Source organism: Doryrhamphus excisus, chromosome 9, assembly GCF_030265055.1.
Source record: "Doryrhamphus excisus isolate RoL2022-K1 chromosome 9, RoL_Dexc_1.0, whole genome shotgun sequence".
NCBI lineage: Eukaryota > Metazoa > Chordata > Actinopteri > Syngnathiformes > Syngnathidae > Doryrhamphus > Doryrhamphus excisus.
Window position 1 is genome coordinate 8,756,791 of NC_080474.1, and position 25,077 is coordinate 8,781,867.

At 39.0% G+C, this 25,077-nt stretch overlaps 1 protein-coding gene across 5 annotated transcripts in view; it reads right to left on the reverse strand.

Annotated features, from left to right (window-relative positions):
• The window catches only part of pard3bb (par-3 family cell polarity regulator beta b), a 133,772-nt gene that overhangs the window by 70,973 nt on the left and 37,722 nt on the right, over positions 1–25,077 (reverse strand). For all 5 annotated transcript variants that reach the window (XM_058081722.1, XM_058081723.1, XM_058081724.1 and 2 more), the window contains 6 exons: positions 16,558–16,749; positions 15,212–15,370; positions 10,780–10,921; positions 7,658–7,748; positions 7,454–7,566; positions 6,459–6,503 (listed from right to left, as the gene is read on the reverse strand). In XM_058081722.1, the coding sequence (XP_057937705.1) occupies positions 6,459–6,503; positions 7,454–7,566; positions 7,658–7,748; positions 10,780–10,921; positions 15,212–15,370; positions 16,558–16,749 (742 nt within the window). The remainder of the gene's footprint in view (positions 1–6,458; positions 6,504–7,453; positions 7,567–7,657; positions 7,749–10,779; positions 10,922–15,211; positions 15,371–16,557; positions 16,750–25,077) is intronic.

Below are 25,077 nucleotides of genomic sequence, written 5' to 3' on the forward strand. Positions count from 1 at the left end.
ACAATAATAATAACTATGCAGAGCAGCGCAGTGACTGTCAACTAAAATTCAACTTACAACACGCTGTAGGAACACAACTCTTCCATAACCTGAGGACCATTTGTACACATGAAGAGGGCATGACATGACGAGATACAGTTCTGTTGGTCTTCTTCAATGATTTCTACAACTCAACAGCACCCATCGGTGATAGAGCCCTCACAGAAAGAATATAAAAATATCCGAGGCCTGTGTCATACACTACCGACTCAGGACGGACTCTGCCTTAATGAAAGACTGAAAAAACTAAGAAAAATACTGCATATTTTCACATTTAATGTTTGATGGTATTCATTATGGGTAAATATGTTGTGTTCATTATGAATGGCAGAATATACAATTGAAAATATATTGTGACATAATAAAATTACTCAACAATTACACATTAAGTGCATTGGAAAGAAGCAACGTGGCTGCAAAGCATGGGACTCCCTACTAAGCCTCTTCACATCCAAACCAAACTAGCCATTAGTGATCAGGTGAGAAATACAAGCTTGATAAAAGATGCGGATGTTATAATGCGATAGCTTCAAGGACAGGGAAGCTTAGTCCATTCACTTACCACCAGTCTGTCTTGTAGGTATACAGAACTGCAGCGTATGCAACCGGCTTTATTATTATTTGTTTTTTTTATAATTCAAAATGGTCTCCACCCGACTGCACCCTCTTCCTTCTGACATATTTTTGTATCTACAGGAGCCGGTTTGACAACAAACGAGTTAATTGTTCTTTCTGCTGGTGGAAAGCACTGCTTCATAAGATCATAAGATGCTGTACAGGCTCTTTGATGCAACCGTCAGTGTTATTCAGTGGAACGAGTTTCAATAATTCTTCACACACATCATATTCATTCTCAGTAGAAACCTCTTACACTCAGTTACAAGTTGTGCATTTGATACCTGGACCTTTGCCCATCATCCGCAATCCTAGTGAGACATGAACACACATCTTTCCCTTTTCTGTGGATTCACAATTGTGAAGACCTGCTAGCACAATGCACACACTAGGGATTCACCTATTCCACCTCAAAAAAACAACAAAGTTTTATCGTTTTATATACGTACGTGCTGTGAGCATGTAGTAACAGCCACATTCCACACGCTGATGCAAAGTCCAATATGTACAATGCTACATCGAATGACTAGTGCACTTATCGTCATAGACAATATGCAATATGTTTTCCTCATCACTCGCCTCCAAACAATCACTCTGCATTGGTTTCAGCACCTTGGCAGCTTTCTTCCATAGAACAAGGGCATGAATGGAGTGAGACCTTTTGTCAGTCATAGAGTCTTTTTGGTGGAGGCAGGACCGCCACACAATGTGTACCAGTGTGTAACAAGTAGAAATGAAATGAGTAGATTGCAATAATCATATTTTTGTATACTTTGAAATATGTATACTTTTTAACATTAAAATTTCGTCTCAGCTGGTGAATTGTATCATCTTGTGAAATCCATACATTTTCGATGCTGCTTATCTTCACGAGGGTCGCGGGGGTGTTTGAGCATATCCCAGCTGTCTTGGGGCGAGAGGCGGTGTCCACCATGGAATGGTGGCCAGCCAATCACAGGGCACATATAGACACACAACCATTCCCACCTACATTCATACCTATGGACAATTCGCCAATTAACCGAGCATGTTTTTGGAATGGGGGAGGAAACTGGAGTAAACTCCACACAGAGATGCCCGAGTGGGGAATCGAACCCGGATCTCCTAGCTGTGTGGCCTGTGTACAGCATCTTGTGAAATGAGACTTATTATTAACGCTGTCAAAAATGAGTTAATGGTGGTAATTTATTTAATGTTACGTAATCATTATTTTTTAGCATAATCAAGTTCATTGTTAACTTTGAGTGTGAGGCATAGGCTTTCAGAGAACCAGAGGACGTAAGTAATAAATAGCCTTATTTCAGGCGAGCCATAAACACACAACGATGCCTGAATAAACAAGCGAATATTGTCCGTCCACATCTATATTAATATCGCAATATTTGTTATGTGCAATATTCTCGGATAACCGAGACAGAGATAAACCAGAGCAAAATGTGGGCTAAAATTTTGGTCAAGAACATAAATTGAGCTGTGATTCACTATGAGACAATGGGAACTATGGGAACTACGGGAACTATGGGAAATACTCGTCATTAGGAAATAACAGTAAGCCTACTTTGGAAGGGTTCTTGGAGTGTCACTCTAAGCTTGAGTACACATGCTTGGGTTTAACACAGAACCTTTCATTACAGACATATGTGGTAAAACATGTCCACTACGGTCTTCTGCAGTATGTCTAATTCCTCTAACCACGCATCCTCAAACAAACAAAGCTCTTGGAAATGAATCCATCATATGGGAAGTTACTGAAAAATCAGGACAGAAACAAATTGCCTGCCTCTCCCAAGTATCATAGCATGTACGATACACCACAACGTCATTGATAAGTGTGTAGCGCCTGATGGAGATAAATGGCTGTACCAGCAGAAAACGACAGCACTGACCATCTACTGATTACAGCTCACTTTTATTGGCTTACAGGAGGAGATGGAGTAGGGTCAAGGGGCATTCCATATACAAAGCAGAAGCCATGAGACCACACAAACACGTCATGGTGTTTGCCAGATTGAGGAAGACACCTCGCAGTCAGGAAACAGACGCAAATGTAAACACACAGGAAAGTGAGCAGAGCAGTAATAAGACAGTTGTCGACTCAGGACTGTGGAGAAGAGCTAATGTGCAGCGGTTGCAAGTGATGTACGCATGCACACACCCAAAGGGACGTCTGGCTTTCTCTCTGTGTGACAAATCAATACATCAATGCATGTTAGCTTAACTAGGAGGCTTTCAGGTTAAATCCACAGCAAAGTCAGAAAGAATCAGCAAGACAAAGTAACAATGAATTAAAAAAACCTAAGACAAATCTGAAAAAGAGAGCGGTACACAATGACAGAGACAGGGGGATATACAGAGACATGGCGCTCTGAAGACACAGCTTTGGCAGCGTCTCGGCAGGATGTGACTGTCATCAAAGTCAAAGTTGCACTGGGGAGAGATTCAGACAATGGACTGCACCAGTCCCCCTCAGCATCACACACAAACACATTTCGTTGGGTCTAAGCCCCTCTGCCTGATTGTCAGCCTCGAAGCCTGGATGGTGTTGGCAAGAAAACGACTGTGTGGGGGCAAGTAGGAGCAGGAGTGAGGACATGAGTGGTGGGTGCCGAAGAAATAATTGGTGAAGAAGACATTAAAAATGGAATGTTAAAGCTGCAAGTATTTATTTATAACAACGGTTGGGTAAAAAGGTCATAAAAAACCAATCTGTTCCACTTTTTATTTAAATGTCTGGTAAAACATTCTGACACATATTTAAAATCCCCTTTTATGCATAAATGAATACCTTTGTACACATATTCATATGCTCATTACACACACACACACAGCTGTGGGCTGTTCTTATTAAGATGGTGAAAAAAGAAACGACTGTAACCACTTGTTTTTTATTCCATCAGCAATATACATTTTGAATTTGGCACAGTTGAGCCTTCTGTCCTATTTAAGGCGGCTTCAGAAAAGAGGCAATCTGCAGTTGAACAGGTTTTGGTTGATAAATGATTCTTCTATTGCATTATTTTACCTCCAAGTTGATTGGATATGTACCATATTTGTGGACTATAAATATGTCACATTACTGCTACTACTACTACTACTACTATATTAGATTATAATATAATAAAAGAGAAATGGTCACATGGAATGAGGACCGACATTTCTGCCACTCCCCATCTCAGATTCTACTAAATTACAACATAATGGGTAGTGGGTCATTTTCCACAGTATGATGAAGACTTTCCATCATCACAACACAATATGGAAAGGATACATTTCAGAGGTGTGACTAAATGTTCTTTTAGGTTTGTGCAGGGGGAAAAAACCATTGTGGGAAATAAAACATTCCCATAAATGGAAATTTGATTCCCTTTGCTGACTCGAATTATTATGAGTGACATACTGAAGTGAATCAGGTACTTGATTCACTCGAATCACAAAAACGCAGCAGAAGACTTTCAAGAGTGTTTCGGGAAAAATCCATTCAAATTGTGCATCCAAGTCTTGTTTGGAAATCATTAACCTTGGATAACCATGCCATCCTTTAAAATAACTGCTTCCAATAAATCAATAGCCCATTAAAATTGATAGCAATCATTCCCATGATGAGCGGATGTAAACTTCTAACAGGAGTTTTTTAATCTTACCCCCACTTAGTCAGTCCTATGAATTTTCAAGGTTTCATTCCTTATTCCTTATTTTCTACAATCAGGGTCCCCAAAATCATTTTCCAGGACTCCAAGATATTTTCAGCTGCCATAGAGCAAATTATGATGTCATACTATTCAATAAGAGTGGGAAGCATGTTGGCCACACAGTCAGGACATCAGGAAGACTCAGGTTCTATTCTCCACTTGGGAATGAGTTTGGATGTTCTCCCGTGCATGCGTGGGTTCTACCCCCACATTGTCTATATGTGCCCTGTGATTGGTTGGTGACCAGTCCAGGGTGGCCCCTGCCTCTCGCCCAAAGACAGCTGGGATAGGCTCCAGCATCCCCGCGACCCTCGTGAGGATAAGCTGCATCGAAAATGGATGGATGGAGCTAAGAACTTAACGGGAGGGCGGGGACTGGTGACTTGCTCATTCTAGCAACAAAGTCAATTGGAAGCACTGAATATGCAAATTTGATTGGCTGGAAGCGTCACGTGTTTGCATTCTTAGGACAGGGGGATGATAAATAATTTTTCCAGGATAACGTCACTTCTAGGACATTTTTTCTCATTTTCTAGGTGGGAACATTAACAATATATCTAGTCCCCTGCCTCGTCTACACCGATACTGTATCCACAACACATTTGACCACTTCTTGAACATAAAATATGCATCTGAATCAAAGTACCACGACAGCTCCAATTCGATGCCGGGAAACGGACTAGAAAGGAAACAACCCTCCCACCCCATATTCTCAGCAGTTAGAAAAGAGCCATTCCTATTTTATTAGTATTATAAGCACATTATATGTCAGCATTCTTTCCATCATGTTTCCTGAATACACATAACGCTGAGTGTGGGCTGGCCTATTTTAACGGTAATGCAAGTTTTAAATAAAAAGTAATAACAACATGTTTAAAACTGAAGACACGGCAGAATGCAGAAAATCGCTGGAGTTGTTTCCAGAAAGAATGATACGCAACACCAGAGTGAGGTTGAGTGTTCTTACACTGAAGTAGCTTAAATTAGATGTGGGAGATTACAAGGACACACATTTTCCGCATATTGAACTGTTGAAAAAAAAATGTGGATATTCCACTAGTGTGAGAAACCCTTGGAATTTTTTCATGCTTTTGGCACTTTAGCGCCAAAGTTTGAGATAAAAAGTAAGTACGGTAAAGGATACAAAGCACTTGTATTATATGGCCATAATTAATAATTAATTGACTGGAGTTTGCTGTAAGTGATTTGCAACTATAATTACAGTAAATTCTTGAATATAAGCCACTACTTTTTTACACATGCTTTCACCCTTTGTCTGAAACCATGATGAGCTAATTTATGGCTAAAATCACTACAGTTCCCATGATGCTGAGTGAAATGGGTGCTCACATCACATTTCAAAGTCATATGGTATGCAGGGATCATGTTTTGATAAGACAAATCTTTGATCGAATGCGGAATTTCTCCTTCTTTTTGGTAATAAATTCCTTGTACAGCAACAAAGCAACAAATTGGATCAGTGGTATTTGGGACTGAAAGGAGTTGGGACACCATAAATATATTCAGGGTCAGGCAAAATAATCTGACACATTTGTAGGTTAAATAAAAGGCAAATAAAGTAAAGAAACAAAAAAGTTTTTATTTTGGAAAAGTACATATAATGCCATTTTGCTTTGTTTCTTTATAATGCCATTGTTTTGGTTTCTTTTTCAGTTGCTACCATGAATTGGACTGGTGAGCATGGCGCTTTCATTGTGGAAACGTTTATCAAAACAAACTAATCTGTAACGGCAACACAACGAGTGTTCCGTTTGCACTTCAATCTTGGTAGACGTGATCCCGTAGCAGCTGGAAACCATCTTATTATGGTTACCAACTTCACAGCTACTGGATCTGCATTGAAACCAAAATCAACCGGCCGACCTCGCACCACCAGAACTGATTTCATTTTTAAAACATCATGAAACAGAATGGCATTATATGTACTTTTCCAAAATAAAAACTTTTTTGTTTCTTTGCTTTATTTGCCTTTTATTTAACATACAAATGTGTCAGATCATTTTGCCTGACCCTGTATAGCTATAAAGAGTTTGTTTGGAGGTTTTGTGTGGTTTTGTGTGTCTATGTGAAAATCAGGAGGGAGGGTTGCCTCACCTGATGTGTTTCCAACCATAGATCCTCCAGTGCGCTCATCTGCAACTGCAACGAAGAACACATATGCTTCCATTAAAAATCCTCACACATACAGTACATAGTACACAAAGTTGAAACTAAGTGGCTTTATCCAATTTTCCAACGTCAAAAGTCCCCTTTGTACCCAATCATCTTATACTGAAGTCATTTAATGCGGTTGCTTTTATTCACTCCAGTCAGCGTTCTCTTTGAACCTTTCACCATTCACTTTATTCTCCCTCCATAATTTCCCCTTGTCAATCTTTGTTTACATTCCACCTATATGAACATTTTTTTGAAGATTATTCTGACCACTTTGTTAGAATTTCTTTTTCATTCTTTTAGAAATTCTTTTTCAAGCCTAATGCTGACACTGGCAAGTAGCACACCGCCAAATAGGAACTGAAACCACAGAAACCAAGCAGTAAATGGCCGTGCGCTGCAAATATTTTCCTAATCAAAAGCAAGCTTGAAATGTAATCCTATAAGTGTGTGTTTTGGTGCGTGTGTGTGTTTCACCACATCAGCTTGTGGCAAATTTTTATGACTACTTCAGCAGACTGCTTTTTTGGAAAATCCTTTCGGGTCTCGCACAGATACTGTGTGCGTGCGCGAATACGCACACACGCACGGCCGCACACACATGCACTTGAGAGTCACATTTCAAACTCCACACAGAGGTCCAAGCCAGTTTCATTAAAATAATTATTTTCCAATAATAATAGTAATGCAATAATAATAATAGTAATAGTTATACATTGCTTTTCACTAGTTCATTTACAATACTTTTTCAAATCAGTCAAGTCATTTCAGTGAATGGTTCCAACAATTGTATCCATCTTTGTATAAGTGTGATATGTGTGAGGGTTCGTTATAAAGAAACACACCTGTCATGCATAAGTGAGATGATGTACATTTACATATATTGAACATAAGATGCAAAGACGGAGAGAATGTGAACTATACACGATCCTCACCAGTGTGCATCTGGTTCGGAGTCGTGCCCAAGTCCATACTCTTGGAGGCTTTTACATGCTGGAACAGCTGCTGGTTGTCATACTGGGATGGAAACTGATGTGCTGGGCTTTCCCTGGTATACCAATATTGCCATAAATCACAACATATTTCAATGGAACAAAGTTAATTGTGACTGCAAAATGTATCCCCTAAAATGAGGATACCTGTCCTGTAGGTAGGAGAAATTTGCAGAGCTTCTTGATTCTGTGTCATGTCCACTCTGTTCTGCCTCATCATCCATGTGAGAAGATGTTCCTGGAAAGAAAGCAGCACATTCAAAAGGTACACTAATCACTTGTCACTTTGTTGAGTGAATATAGAGGAATCATTCTATAAGAGCTTTTGAAAAATATATTATTGATAAATCAAAAACGGTCAAAAATATGCACAGGTAAGCAAATGTTGACATACAAACAATGGGTGATAATAAAAGGTTTGACCCTACAGCAGTTTTGTTGATGTTTTATTCAATCTGTGCATATTTGTATTTTTGTTCTTCAGTGCCCAAATATTTAATATTTTACACAGAGCATGTGTAGTAATCTCATCCATTCCATTGTGACCCTACCACCAGGTAGTGAAGTGGATGTATTTTGATGTGGCACGTCTTAAGGAAGTTGGATCAAGTGTAGAATTACTACAGCTTCTGTTCGGACTGCTCGAACCGTCAAGCATCACTATTGTATATTGTATTGATTGATCATGCCTGGAAAGGGGGCTTATGCACCACACCCACTCCAAAAGAGCACAAGTTTGTAAGTTTTTGTTTTGTCCAAGATTGACTTTAGATCATCCTTAACGTTGCCCGAAGCATTGATGCAGAACACAAAAAAAGAAAAAGTGAAAGTGAAATTAGACATGGTAAGAGGCTCAGTGGAGAAATCAACATTGGCTGCATGCCCGGTCTTAGTTGCTGAAACACGGCAACCATTATGAAGGATAAATATGTATCTTTGAACATGTAATCCCATCTGCTCCTATTAAATGGACGGTGATAACCAACATAGTGTTCCCATTAGTGAGATTTCCTCCTCCCAATAAACCTGAAGTGCAATGTCCCACAATGTGCAAGACAACTGCAGGGGTAAAAGTATGAAAATGTTCTCTTTTTTTATGACTGTTTGAATTCAATATTGATGAATGAGTTGGTCCACATATACAGATTGTCAACATAAACGGGTTCCACTGTACTCATATTGTGTCCTATCTGAGCATGTGCACAAATGCATGCATCGCAAATGACGTCGCACACGGGAGCAGTGAAACAGCAGTGTCTTATCTGCATTACTCTCTCCACCCTACTGTCTCTGGTTGTAGTCTTACAATCTGATATTTTCTTGTTATTTCTCCTGTCAGATCTTCCGTGAATCATTTTATCTTCCACTCAGCGTTCCTTTTTTTCCACAGAAGTCGTCATTCCTCATCACTGCCAGCACCTTAATCAGCTCAACTGTCAAAAACACATTCTTTTTTCACCTCGCACGCACGCGCGCACACACACACACACACACACACAAATCTGTTCACATTGCCTCCCACTCTTTGATATGAAAAAGGCATTTGTTCTGTAAAAGATTATTCCGAGCTTGCTCCAATAGCAGATGCCCCCTTCTTATGCACATTTTTTTTTCCAAGCTCTTGTATTTTGGAACATTTTTTCCTCTTCTACAGCATGCTTCGCTAAGGGACTGACACTGAGCTCATGAAGCACACACACTTAGCAATAGAAGAGCCTGACAAATGTCCTTGCTATTGTGTGCATGTAAATGACACTGTAGATGAGGTGAATTTGAAGAGTGAGGTCAGAAGTGTTTACCAGATTCAGAATAAACACACACACACGCGCGAAACACACACTCACCCACACAGATAACATAGTTTGATTCTGGTCAACACTGCCAACACCAGTGCATGCATGCTTGTTCAACCACTCCCACATTTGCAAACACAGAGGCAGAATACACACTTTTCAACAAAGAGCTATGTATACAGATACAATGATAACAGCTTATGTGCACATTCATGCATGCTCGGACACAAAAACAGTAGATGAAAGAATTTCACACAGTACAGTGAAATAAGTGAGAGCACAGCCTTGACGACTCCAGAGGAACAACATGAGGAGGAAGTGTAGGCCAGGTGACTATCGTTCCTGGTTATTTTTAGTGTCTTCCACCTCTGTGACCCTGATTCATTTGGTTAACTTGGTGTGTATGTTTTATTGCAGCTACTCAAATGGTATCAAATGAATTCCCCTGCAATAACAAAAAAATGCTGAACTGAGCTGTAGACTGAACGTTGAAATATCTTACAAATATTTTACAAATGCCTTGAAATGGGGCTCACTGTTAAGAGACCCGAGTTCAATCCCACCCTCGGCTATCTCTGTTTTCTCCGGGTACTCCAGTTTCTTCCCCCATTCCAAAATCATGCTAGGTTAATTGGCCACTCCAAATTGTCCATAGGTATGAATGTGGGTGGGAATGGTTGTTTGTCTATATGTGCCCTGTGATTGGCTGGCCACCAGTCCAGGGTGTACCCCGCCTCTCGCCCCAGGACAGCTGGGATAGGCTCCAGCATCCCCCGCAACCCTCGTGAGGATAAGCGGTCGAAAATGAATCAATGAATGAATGAATGTCTTGAAATGTATTCACAGACTGAGGATCGACACGGCGACCATCAGGTTGAGATAAGCCATGACACCATGAACACCATAAGCAGAACGTTATATGCAACGTTAAATGTCAAATACAAATACATTTCCACCAATAGGGGCGACATAGAATTTTGTAACACCCCCCCCGAATTGAACCAAAGCAGTGTCATTTGTTTGTGCTCGTTTTGTGCAGGTAAAATTATTTTTTTTCTGCATTTGTCTGAGTTATTACCAAAGTAATACAGCGTTATTGCAGTTTATTACATACTAGGTGAATCTACTGGTGAATCTAGAGAATTTCTAAATATATTTTTTCATAACACTAGCATGCAAAAACTCAAACGACATGGTCAAGGGAGGACGAAGGATCAAACCAGCCAACCTTCAGATTGGGAGACGACCTCTAGCCCTTAGCCATGCTGCCCCTCCCCTCCAAAAGCAAGGTTATAGCCTTTTGTTTTCTTCGTTAGATGTGCTTCAATTGTTCTGATAAAAGTGCTGCTACATGATGCACACAAATCGCATTGTTTCAAGGCTTGAGAGAGAGTTGAGACCCGCCTTGCCAAATTATTGTTAAATGAATAAACTTTTATAGCAAGTCACCCTCTCAACTTTAAATGAGCTGCTCACCCTCAAGTGCATGGAGTGTGCTGTTCGCCATCGGAGAGGGGGTGTGGTCGGTGGTCTGACAAACCATTCCTGTAGGATTCATAAGGTCAGCCAGGATAGCGGAGTTATCCAATGTGCAACTTGGGGAGATTCCATGTGGTGCCTGAAAGCAAAACCAGCCACATGCAGTCAACAGCAATGTCTGGCAAAAGGCATCATTGGATGTTTCATTGGGTCAAGTGAAGGAAAATGTAACAAATTTAAAAATAGACTGAACAATAGAATTAGAGTAAAGTCGGTTTATTACAGTTAACTGGTTCCAGACCCAACCGTCTTACCACCATCTTGTCTATTTACGCCATTCTTAGGCTTCTTGAAATTCCTCTTAAAGGCCCTAGATGCGTTGTAAAAAAGTTTGATCTTAGCCTGTAAAAATGTAAAAGCCTGTAAAAAAATCATACAATTCGAGGAATTCTCAAATTTTTCTAAGAATGACGTCACTAAGAGCTACTTTTTAGCCTTAGGATGCTTTGTGAATACGGGCCCAAATGTTTAGATAATGGCTGGAACAGTAGCCCATGTTATTATTATTATTTACAATGATGATGATGATTATTATGTTCTCATTATTATTATTGTCACGCCTGTTATGAGATAATTCTAATCTGCAATAAAAGGCTGTTTTTCAAGCAATCACAGTCTTACTTAAATATGCAATTTCTGACTAACTACAAAGCAGCATAATTTATTCATTCATATATTTTTGATTGAGTGAAGCCCCAAAATTCAACGACTCTAAATTAAAGTGCATTTAAGTGTCATTTGTAAATAGATTTATTATTGAAAGAGTCTTGAACATGGATGACTGCTGGAAGTTTGTAAAGTCAAGTCAATGACAAACTCAAACTAAAAATTTGTCTGCAGTACAAACAGTTGACCCTCTTAAGATGCTGATGAAAACAAAACAGGCATTTCAGTGTTGTGATATCTTTTCATGAGTCTTCTTTGGGAATGAAATTAGCATATATATTCTAGTATGTCTATGTAAGCAGAAAATTTGTAATAATTAACATAATGCATATGCATGGGCTTTTCTGTCCCTCTTTAGAATGAGAACTCAAACTAAGAAAAAGATTGTTATAATTTTCCATTTCCATTTCCATGGAGCAATACTGTCTGGCAGCATGCATCTCACTGTTACATTTAATGGCAATGAAGTTTTATGAGACAACACCGACTGGTGGGATGAGCAGCATTTGTTTTTTTGTGGATAATGTTTGCACACATCTCCAGTTTCTGATCCACACACACGATACAGATTTTAACATTGTTATGTTAATTTGCGATAGCCTGTCTATGTACAAGCCATATTTCTTAACATAATCTCGAACTAAAATGCTCTGGGCTTTTAGACTCAAGCTCCACTCACAAATTTGATCATGAGGTTGTTCACATTACCAAAAAAAAAACTGACTTTTTCATGTGAATGGAAGACATTCGGAAAGTGACATGAATGCAATACCCCGCCTCTCGCCCCAAGACAGCTGGGATAGGCTTCAGCATACTCGCAGCCCTTGTTAGGATAAGCGGTAGAAAATGGATGGATCTTGGTTATCCTGGCTCAATTTATCCATCACCCAGTTGCACAAAAGTGGGATAGTGGAAAGTGGAATACAGTACGTTCTGACATAAGTTACCATGGGGATTGAGTGAGGTTAGCCGGCCTAGGATCTATTTCATTTCATCCCTAATCTCATCTATTTGGATTGGAATTATGATGGTTTCAGTGGAGCAGTGAGTGTGTGTCTGCGCACTACAATGTTTTACGACTGTGGTGGTGTTATATTTGCTCCTAAGCCAGAAGATTGCAGCTTCTGTCGGGGGAAAAGTACGCTGCTTCCGTTGCCATGGTGAATTGGTGACTATGTGATCAAACGGTGGGGTCTATTTAAGGATGCCACGTTCGTGCACTGATACGGGATTAATTTCACCTGGCTTGATTAATCAGTGCCTGCTCATCCTGGTTTGGGCTGCGTGCAACCAATTAAGCCTGTACACTCTTGCTTTGGGCTGGCTGAGGTCAGGTTAGCCATTTATCCTGGATGTTTGAATCCCACTTTTGCACAATAGGCCCCTGAAGTATCAAAAGATTTGAAAATTGATTTGAGCTGGTAAAGGAAGTATCGATATTTCAGTATCGACCCGTACATAACAAGCACGCTCTCCTTAACGCGTTTGTGGCAATTTCAAGGACTTTGTGCAACGGGAGTCAATATTTTCTCAACCAAATGATTCTGTGGAAGAAGAAAGAGGGCAAGAATTTTGTCCAATCCTAGTTCATAGACAACTTGCTGCCACGTCTGTTCCAAGGTGTGTGTTAGTGGATGTCGGCGGCAGGAGTGGTGAGACGTTTAGGAGAGCTCCTTCACGAATATCTCTTTATAATTATTTTGCCTACATTAGTGAGTACGTCTATCCAAGTAAGTTTCATCTGGCAGATTTATTTTATATTGGTGTGCCAATCCTCACACAATAAAAATCTGTCAATGTATGTGTGTGGGGATTCCCCTGAAAATGAGGCTTTAATATTGAATAAAAAATATTGATAAAAATGTCTGTTTTGTCCTCCTCCAAACATGACGTACTCCTCTGATTTTGGATTACTATTCACAATAAAAGTGACTGTAATTATTATTATATTCCCAAAGGTGCTGTCCTAGTGGATCTCACTGTCAGATCTTTCAATTTGTGTCAGTTCAAATGAGGTAAAGTTCACCTTAAATGTTCATTTATCGCTTTCATTCATCATTTAAAGCTAAAATTGTAAAACGATAAAACATGTTTTGTGTTAACATTTTTGGTGGAACTTTGTTGGTTAGCAAAGGAATACAGAGTCAACCACTGATGACATCATAGATGGGCAACGTAGCTGACTGCCGGTTCCTGTTCCGGCTACTAGGCTCCTAACATGACGTTTGCTAACCGGGGCCTACACTAACCAAGGTTCCTCGATACACAATAGCACTCACCACTAATGAATGGCAATGTAAGATGATTGATGAACTGATGGAGTCAGAGTGTAGAGGTTATAAATAAGAACAGCAATTGCGGTGCATTCATGGACCACTGAATACGGCCTATTCATCATATACAATGTTAAGGATTGTTTTGCCTGAACTAAGCAGTTTCAATCCTAAAAATGTCTAAATGAACTCAAATACAAATATCAGGGATTCAAAAGATACATTCAAGGACAATGCTATGTGTATTCAACACTGGCCACTAGGTGTCAGTAACGCTACTGTAATCTAAGCTGAGACACACAAGCACCAGAAAGCAGGCTTTTATTGCAGACACAATAAAGACAAAATGGAGCCTGTTGCAGCCGTAACACACGCCAAGCTAAATTTCAACTCCCATACCCTGATGTCACATCCTGTCCACCCCCCACTCAGCTCCCCTAGAACCGGGACAAATTTACAACAACACAGATGTGCATGAGTCTTATGTGTGTCTTAAATGTCTATTATAAGGTAATACAAGTGTAAAGGTGACAATAGGGGTGTTACTTCACGTATAGAGGGCTCTATATTAAAACAAAAAGTCTTTAGAAGGAAACATGTTTTCTATGCTGTAACTACAAAAAGTATTCCAATTTTAAATAATACTACTTTGCAGAAATTCAGTTATCACCGCTTGACTGCGATAAATGAGAGATTGTTGTATTAACATGTACTTGTATGTTACAGACAGGTTTGTTTTCTGCAGACAAAAACATATATTTTGTTATTTTTACAAAATAAATACGTACTAAAATTGTGCACATTTGCAGGGTTGAATGCTGCATGGCGAATGCAATCCACCGCATATACTTTTCTTCCACTACCAGCAGCCAGTGCAAAAAAAGACATTTCCATTTGAGCCATATAACGCGCTCAGTGTGTGCAAGGCCTTTGACAGATTATACTGAGCAATGCAAAATGAATCCCCTGAATAGCAGCCAGGACAAAAAGAATATTTTTACACATACAGAAAAGAGATTCAGCTAAGAGATGAATACTACGTCACACACATGCAAGCACAAAAGAAAGCACAAGGACAAAACACGTGCAACTGCTCTTTTGCAGCTGGCTGGTAAGAGCAGAAAAGGGAGCAGGGAGACAAGTGTCAAGTATAAATTGAGCTAAAAGAACTTACAAATCAGAGCCAGGAAAAAGGCCACTCAAGTCAATAGAGTATGGGAAAAATATACTTTACTCCACTCGTATTGAAGAAATGACAATATTTCCTATAGATCATTGAAGCTATTATTCCAATATAAATCTCAATATTCAGCAAAAATGTGTGTTCTATTGTACCAAATAGCAATGATTTAGTGCCATGTTTGTATCATCAGGATCGCAGTGGATGTGAAATACTACGTGTACTATGATGTGTCTATTAGTATGAGTACCTCACAAACTCTCATCACCACAAGTTGGATGGTCCCTCTGACATTTCCCTCATGTGACATCGAACGGCGGAGTGTCTCCATGGCAACATGATTAGAGTGTCCAAGCAGAGGTTCCCCGTTCACGGCGACCAACTGGTCATTGACGCGCAGACGTCCATCCTATACCACAAACACACGTACATATGTTCACTACATGTGCTGGACCCCAAGGACTAGAAAGAACCAGAATTGTCTTGGGTCAGGTGAATGATGAAGTCGGGTGTGGCCAAGTTGTGGCCCGGGGCCATTCACACCATATGTTTGACCCGCAACTCCTTTTATTTTAATATTGGTTCTCAGCACATTGTAAAAACACAAACAAGAAATATTACAAGATGAAATGTACAAGAAGAAAAGTGAAATAGTTGTAAAAAAAACTAGAAGAAAAGGGTCATGCTAGTAATACATTTTGTCACTGATCACACAAACTTGAAATGCTATATGATGCTATTTGAACAGACGTGGCACCTTTAAAAAGCATCTCAGCATATCTCCATGGGTTGGTTATAAAAAAAAATGTAAAAGTTTCCATCGCATTCTTAGATTTGTCAGTATGCTGCCCTTGGTGGAAAAAGTTTGGACATCCCGGTCTAACTCTGTACTGTATTTTTTTGCACTATTAGGAGAAACAAACAAAACAAAGTAATATGTTACGTAGAACTAATAAATCCGAAGGGAAGGGGACACAACACTAACCACAGTCATGGTGTCATGAACAGAAGGATGAGATAACAGATAGATAAATGCACACATCTCCTGTGTAAATACCACATGGAATGACAATAGACTTATTACTTGACATGAAACACGTGAACAGTGCAGCAAAGCATGATGGGAAGCAGCATGCGCAGATTTAGATTCGATCATTAACTTTTTGGAATAAAACGTATTCAAATAAACATTTTAATACGGTACAAACAGGTTAACATTCCTCAATTGGTACAGGGCCTGGCTCCCACTCTGGAGGTTGGGGGTTCAAGCCCTGTCTAAGTGTTCATTCTGTTTATTTTTTCTTCTAAAAGACCTTACATACATTATGCATTTCAACATTCCGGGCCAGCTTCAGCTCAGCTGCCACACGATTGTGACATTCATTCAAAGTTATAGTATATTTCCACAGTGTTTGAGTCCAGTTTCAGCTTCCCAACGACTCCTATGTTCAGAGCTAAAATCTACATTTTGATTTTCCTACCCTTTCAAAGCATTTCCGGAATGTCTACTGGCATTGCATCATCTAGTGGTTTTGGCCAACTATTTTTAGTCACACTATAATTAGTGCATTTTTGGAAAAGTTGTGGGACAGTCACCTTGTAAGCCGCTCCTCCGTGAATAATGGATTTGATGAAAATTCCCAGGTCTTCCCCGGTTTCCCTTGACTTGTTTCCTTTGAGGCTGACACCCAGCCCCGCTGAGCCAGTGTCATTGAGGGGCACCTCGAACATGAGCTGTTCTTTTCCATTTTCCAAAATGAAGCCCCGGTCACGGGACCTATCGTCTTTCTAAGAAAAAAAAAAGACAAAAAGAAAATGTTAATGACTTGAATCGTTTTAAAATGTCATGTTTAAGGTTCACCATTGGAAGGAAAAGTTGTCAGCCACCCAAAGCACATCTACTACTTGACTTTATTCTTTTCAAAGCTTTTCACTGCCACACAGATTCACAGACACAAAAATGGATGAAAAGGCCAAGGCCAGTTTTCTTATTCCAGCAAATTCAAAAACAAAACAAGTACTGGCATAGAACAAAATATTAGGGTTGGCCCTTTCATTGCAGTTATAACCAGGGATGTCCGATACAATGATATTGAAATGAAATATGGAACCATATCGGTATTGGTTTTTCTCTCGATAATACTTGAGTGCACCCTGTGTGCCACAGAGCAACAAGTCCAGTGTGTCAGTAGGGAGGAATTATTTCCAGGTTTCACCATCGGGCTCTAAATATGCAGTCTGCAATGAGTGCCAAGTGCTATGTTTTGCTCTCATAATGAAGCTTCACCTAAACAGTATTTCTGATTACTAATGACAAACACGTAGTACTGCATGTGCTCTGCAGCAATCGCTAAGGAGCTCCACATTGCACCAAACAGAAAACAAATTAAAGAGCACAAAACAGAAAACAATGTGAAAACTAAGGAATACTGAAGTCCAAGCTGCCATGCAGAACATGACAAAGTGTTGGTTAAGCAAAGGGGGCGTAAGGAGTCTTCCTTTGAAGTTGTAGTTGGAGAACGCGGTATTGTTGTGTTAAACTATGCCAAAGTTTCAGACAATGAGGTTTGTGCATTTGGAAGTCAGCCCTGGATAAGTTTGGGATGGCTCTGAACGCTCCATTTCAGACTCACAGAACCTTATGAGAAGTCACCGGCAGAATGGGCGTACCCGGATACTCGCTGCGCGCCTGGCCTTTTTTTAATCACAGGTAGTCCAGCAAAAAGCGGGTAATGACCACATTTCTATTGCCGATGTTGTCCCAAGATTGTCTGCACGCAGTAAATGTTGCTACATGTTACCACTCTTTTGAGCTACCAGTAGCTCCCAACCACTTTTCCAGTAGCTCTCCAAAGGGTTTATTTATTTATTATCTCCTATAGCGACAAAATGAGAAAGTGGGCTTCGGCAAAAGTCCAGAAGTCCTCTGGAATGCTTGAGAGTGTGACCATTCACAGCGGCATGGGGGTGCCTAGACACTGTTCATGGGTGGAATAAATTAAAACGGATCATTTTGGAAATCCAAAGAAATACAGCTTGAACAGGTACAGATTCTGGAAGCGCGAGAAAGCTTTTTGTGCAGGTTATCGTGTGTAGCTGCTCTATAGGAGTTCACAACTCAAGGCAAAGGCCTAGAATTGAGCATAATAGGTCCCCTTCTAACCGAAATCACACCTCAGGAAAAATCACTGTCACTTGCAGTCACATGAGGAATATGGCACTTTTTCTACGACTTGTATTGCACACTTCAGCATTTGTCTTCTTTTACACAAGAGTGTTTATTGGTCAAATGCATCCAGTAGAAGAAACATAATGTGTTCATTACACGAAATTAGCTTGAGGATATCGAAAGCAGCTCGCTTTCGATATCCGTATCGGCTGATATCGGTGAGGAAGTTGAAGAAAATATTAGCTGGAACCAAAATAAATGAATAAAAAGTGAATATTCAGCATCTCCACTTATAACATCTTCTACATTCCTGGTGATTTTCAACACAAGATTTTGTTTTTATTATCATAGTAAATGCTAGGGATGCTCCGATCTATCGGCCACCGATGGGTATGGGACGGTATCGATATTGGCCGATACCTGCTTTAAAACGCTGAGCAGTTCCAGCAACTGCAGCATCGTGTGTGGGACTTCCTGTCTTTGTTTGAACCCTGCCAACCGTGCCTCAAAACTGTATCACTGGGGTGGCAAATTGAAAAGCTTTAGATGGATGCGGCATTTGGGGCCAAACACTAGGCAACCTGCTGTACTTGCAAGTGTGGGCAGAATTTGGGGATGAGTACTGCCTCAGCACGGATTTGGGAGCACGAAGACACTATGAAGCAATTTTAGTGTAGGAGGATGCGTTGGATTCCGGATGATGTGTGATGTGACGATTGAGCGTTTGCGCTTGAAACGGGCGTAGCGCACACTGTTATTGTACGTATCTCCTTCCCGGGCAGTTAGCTGCATCCGCTCTTCAGAAGGCAGCGGATGCAGCAGGGGTTGATAAGCCAGCTTTTCATTCAGGTAACAATGTGAGAAGACTAGAAAAAAAAAGAACTTGGTGACTCCCTAATATAATATAAGCCAGTAGTACATTTAAACATTTACGTATGTGATTGGTATTGGCATTGGCCAATTTCACTCATGGATTGGAATGTCAGCGGCATAAAATCCTGATCGGAAAATCCCTAGTAAATACTTAATATTTTTAAGAATAAAAGTAAAGAACTTCTTATTTGAACAGTGTTTTGTTTATACAGTATGATGTACAATTTCGATTCCTGGGAAGCATTTGTACATGCAATATACTGTATGTGAAAGTATTATTTTATAGTATATGGTATATATACATATATAAAGTATATTATTATCTTATCTTATTATTACCTTATTATTATTACCTCTTTTTAGTATAATATAAAAAGAAGCTGATGTGAAAGAAGCAAAAATTACACTGACAACAGAATATTTAGGTGGGTATAATAAATCATTGCCCATTTCCTTTTTTTAAAATATTGACTTTGTTTGTTTCTTTCGACTTTTTCCTGATTATGGAGTCGCCACAGCGGATCTTTAAAAAAGAAAAATGAACAAGCCATCTTTCTCCTGTTTGCTTTTCATCAAAATAGGTCCCCAAAGCTACGATGGAACATGTATGCTAATCATGCTGTAAATGGTAAGCTGGGCAAAGCAGAGCACATCCATCACCATCATCAAAGTACAGTAAGCACATGTTCCACAGAAATGAAAACCAGTCCCATTTGCAACCAGTACAGGGATAATCCGTCAGCCCCTGCCTCAGGTGGAAACAGACATAATAAGCATCCATCATGATCCAAGTGGCAACTGCAAATGGTATGCATGATGGCAGCTAAAAGGGTCAACAAGATGCAAGAGGACCTGTTTCCAGGGCTACGTGATGCATCCAGCCATGTACTGTAAATAGAGCTTATTTCAACACTCTTAAATTTGATTATGTCTTCAGTAAGACCAGCTGGAACATTGAAAAAAATGTACATTTTGCACTGTGTGAACTTTAAAATACAAAAACAACAAATGAGTGTGCGACAAAAAGTGTTTGAGTAAGCAATTTATTGCAAGCAACCATGAAAGGGGACCTATGATGCTTTTTCCACTTTTCTGACCTAAATGTATTTAGAATGTTGTATTCTGGTGTTAAACCAGGCCAAAGTTTCAGAAAATGAGGTTTGCACATTTGGAAGTGATCCCTGGAAGAATGGCCCAAAATGCTCGGTTTCAAAAGACGTGGTAAAACTGCCCCTTCGTGATGTCACAGTGGGGCAGACTTCCTTATGTGGTTCATAGCTAGGAAGCACTTTGGGCGTGCGACTAATCGCGGCGGAGTGGGCATGCCAGGAGGTGGGCCGTGGGTGGAATAAATTAAAACTGACAGCTGGAATAGGTGCAGATTCTGGAAGATCTAAAACGTTTTCTGTGCAGTTTATTGTGTGTAGCTGCTCTATAGGAGACCACAACGTAATACAAAGGGTTGACAAATGAGCATAATAGCCCCCTTTAAGTCAGCAGCTTTTAAAAGCTATAACCTTCATAAGAATGTGGATAAAATGTGACTTTCTGGTGTTCAACCTGCCATGATGTATTGATGGCGAAGGCAAAAATGCTTTCTCTCTTTGAACACAGTCGGATTGTTAAAAAATGTCATCTGATGGTCCTGATTTCTTTCAACAGGATCCCACCTGAGATGTTGTCTACCCGTCACAGAGAGGGCGAGCCATCATGATCTGGGGTGTTTTTTTTCCTTCAATGGAACAATGGAGCTTCAGGTTGTGCAGGGGCGTCAAAAGGGTAGCTGGCTATGTGGAGATGTTGCAGGCCCTCTTTTTGTGGTAATGACTGGGTTTCACAACAGGACAGAGGAATAACCTCACTCTTTTCGACCACTTTATGTGTTCCCCTGATTTAAATCCAATTGAGAATATTTGGGGATGGATGGCAGCTCCCGATAATGGATGCCCTCTGTGAAGTCTTCACCACCTGGAGCAACATTCTCACTAGCTTCCTCGAAACACTGGCATCAAGCATGCCAAAACAAATGATTGAGGTGATTAACACAAATGGCACAGCAACGCATTACATTTTTTAACATTTTATTTGTATTTTAAGCGAGTTTCTGAGTTTTTAATTTTGTATTTTTAGATATGGTCTTAAACATTTCATCCACTGATGAACAACCTATTTGACTTATTTTGTGTAAAATGTAAATTATTTCAATTTTTCAACTGGTCTTGAAAATGTGATCAGGAGTGTATATGATAGAGGTTAAATCATTGTGTAATATAAAAATAGTAAACAAATATTTAATACGTGTGTGTGTTATTCTGTTGCCTTTAATGAAAGGCTGTTAAATGCACTTAATCAAATGCATCTCATTATATTCAGAGATGTTTGCAAATGAACACCCCATGCTGATCATTTAACATATTAATGACTTACTGCAAAGATGGATCAACTGGATTATGTACCATTAACAAGAGGCCTCAGTGGCTGTTGGTGTGCCGGTGAATTATTAAACCAAGCATGAGCAATATGAAATATTGACAGGAATTGCAGTTAGAGAAAGGCAACTAAAACAGTTTTCATTTGAATTTAGTAATATCGCATTTATTCTGCAAGAGGAATTGAAAGCATGACATTAAATACGGATGGTTTGACTGTATGATGTGTTTCTTATGTTGCTATTTCATATGGTGCATTTACATTATTTATATTTGTAATAAAGTGTGCTCAAGAAATGATGCACTCAGCTGATACCCCACGACAGAGACACAAAGCTGCCTTGGAGTTGGAGTGTGTGTACGTGTGTGTACGTGTGTGTGTGTGGCTGTGTGCACAAAGGTCTCTCAGGTTGCAAAAGATGGGGAAATACCAGAAACAAAACACAGTGTCATGTCACAATGGCGATGTCATTAATTCGCGACAAGCAACACATTCTCCACCCCATATCCTAAAAATCATGTTAAAAAATAACTGTTTAATGTAATAAGGAAAATTTGTGGTAAATTTAATTGGGATGATTTGGATTTCAAATGCCTTTTAGCACTTAAGTACTGAGCACTGTTCAAAAATGGTTTGTTGATTGTTCCGCAGATCAAATGTTTCAGGCTACAAAACACACACACACTACACACAACAGTTTATACTTTATGTCTTTATTTGTGTTACGTTATATAAATTGTGTTTACTTTAATTGTATTTCATTTATATGATTTATTTATTGTATTATTATTAGGGGTGCTCTGATCGATCGGTATCGGCAGGTATCAATGAAAAAGGACAGTATCGACATTAGCAGATACCTGCTTTGAAATGCCCATCCCCAGCACCGATCAACTCCGCCCCCGTTTCATGAGTGCTAATCAAAGTGCCAACAAAATGAGAATTTTTGGCTGCCTGTTCAGATACAGATACAGTATTTAGTAATAACCTTGCACGTTGGTGACTCACTATTTATTAATCTTTTGGGGTTTTTTTTATGGGTGCAACTGCTGAATAACCTGCCATGGGGCCACAGAAAGTTGCAAATGCCAGCAATTTGATAAAGAGAGAAACACTATTGAATTCAAGAAAGATCCCACGATGAATTGTGAAAATAACAACCCTTCCCTTCATCCATCTTATAAAAGTATTTTTCTTCATATTTTGGGGTGTATGGAAACACAATCCCACCAACGAAACCAATTTTGAGTAGACCTCGAGTAGACTCTTTGTCAAAAACAACATAATGATTACATTTCTTATTCTACCCTTTTGGTATGCATCATTTATTGTACACGCTCACTAAATGAGCATCTCTAAAACATGCGCTACTTTATTGACATATTCAAGCTGAGCTCAGCTACTCTATGAGAAATTCCAGTATTCAGCCATATAATTAATCAGTTCTCACGATTAACTGTGATGGAGAGTCAATCCAACCATTTTTCACATTCATTCTTAAATTCCAGGCAGTCGAGCTGTAGACTCATCGATCTGCCTTTTTCTCTGATACAAATTATCACAACATCCCATTTTTGCAACAATAACCCAAAAAAGCATCTTCATTCTCATTTGTAGGAAGACAATTTCTAGATGACGTTATAAGCCTTCCCGATGTCATACAACTCCTTCAAAGAAAAACTACTCTTGTACTAACAAAAGTCCACGAAGTTTAGGGTTCAGTTGATGTGACTAAATCGGCATTAAAATATCAGCATGAGTGCACGTTTCGTAGTGATGGGAGAAGGCGTGATTGTATATCAAAACAAATGACACTTATCAATAAATCAATAATGCATATGCCCCGTGGAGTGTAGGCATCATGGTCAAAAGTAAGTCTGAATATTGTAAAAGCATCAGTATGGTTGGGTTAAAAAGATGAATGTGAGTAGGGGATGGTTAGTTACATGAGGATGTCGCGTGGCATCCAAGACTTCTTGACTTTGTAAAAAAATGGATGGATGGACATGAATAAGTCTATAGTATAGACTTATTCATGTCCATCCATCCACATCCGGCCCGCCAAGTATTTGAATATGGCCCGCCTGTTCTTTCCAAAATATTTCATTTAAACTCAACATACAACCTGGCATCATGGCTTGAGCCAACCTTTTGATGGTTGAAGTAGCTGTTTTATCAATTTCGTTATTTGGTGTGTTCTGTTGTTTACAAAATGCTCCTGAAAAAAGGGACACAAGCACATAATAATAATAATTAAAATAATAATAATAATACATTCACTTTCTACCGCTTATCCTCACGAGGGTCGCGGGGGTGCTGGAGCCTATCCCAGCTGTCTTGGGGCGAGAGGCGGGGTACACCCTGGACTGGTCGTAATAATAATAATAATAATAATAATAATAATAATAATAATAATAATAATAATAATAATAATAATAATAATAATAATAATAATAATAATTCATTTTTTACCGCTTATCCTCACGAGAGTCGCGGGGGGTGCTGGAGCCTATACCAGTTGGGGCGAGAGGCGGGGTACACCCTGGACTGGTCGTAATAATAATAGTAATAATAATAATAATAATAATAGTAATAATACTACTAATAATAATTCATTCATTTTTTACCGCTTATCCTCACGAGGGTCGCTGGGGTGCTGAGCTTATCCCAGCTGTCTTGGGGCGAGAGGCGGGCTACACCTGGACTGGTTGTAATAATAATAATAATAATAATGATAATAATAATAATAATAATTCATTAATTTTCTACCGCTTATCCTCACGAGGGTCGCGGGGGTGCCGGAGCCTATCCCAGCTGTCTTGGGGCGAGAGGCAGGGTACACCTGGACTGGTCGTAAAAATATAAATATAAATATAAATAAAAATAAAAATAAAAATAAAAATAAAAATAAAAATAAAAATAAAAATAAAAATAAAAATAAAAATAAAAATAAAAATAAAAATAAAAATAAAAATAAAAATAAAAATAAAAATAAAAATAAAAATAAAAATAAAAATAAAAATAAAAATAAAAATAAAAATAAAAATAAAAATAAATATAAATATAAATATAAATATAAATATAAATATAAATATAAATATAAAAATAAAAAATATATATAATTATTAATAAAATTATGAATAATATATATATATATATATAATATATTTATAATTATTAATATAATAATAATGATAACAATAATAATCACAATAAATGTATAAATGCACTTTACATCAAATAAATGATCTCAAAGTGCACATATAGCAGACTACATGACACTTTTACGTGTAAAATATGTGTAAAAATATACGTGTACAAATGGACTGTCACGTGTAAAATACTATACAGTCTGCCCCCCCGTCAATTTTATTAAATCAATGCGGCCCGCGAGTCAAAAAGTTTGCCCACCCCTGGTCTATACAGTAGCGAATATACATCATTGGCAGATTCCAGCAATCATTTAATCATCTTTATTATGTGTGTGTGGGAGGTTTATGTGTTCATAGAATGAGGGGCACTGCGGACGAGGTCTTCAAGCGTACTGCGGATTTGTCAGTGATAGAGTTGCAAGTGCCAGAACTTTGATAAAGAAGGTGAGAAAAACTATTGAATTCAAGACAGAAATTGTAGCAAAGTACAAC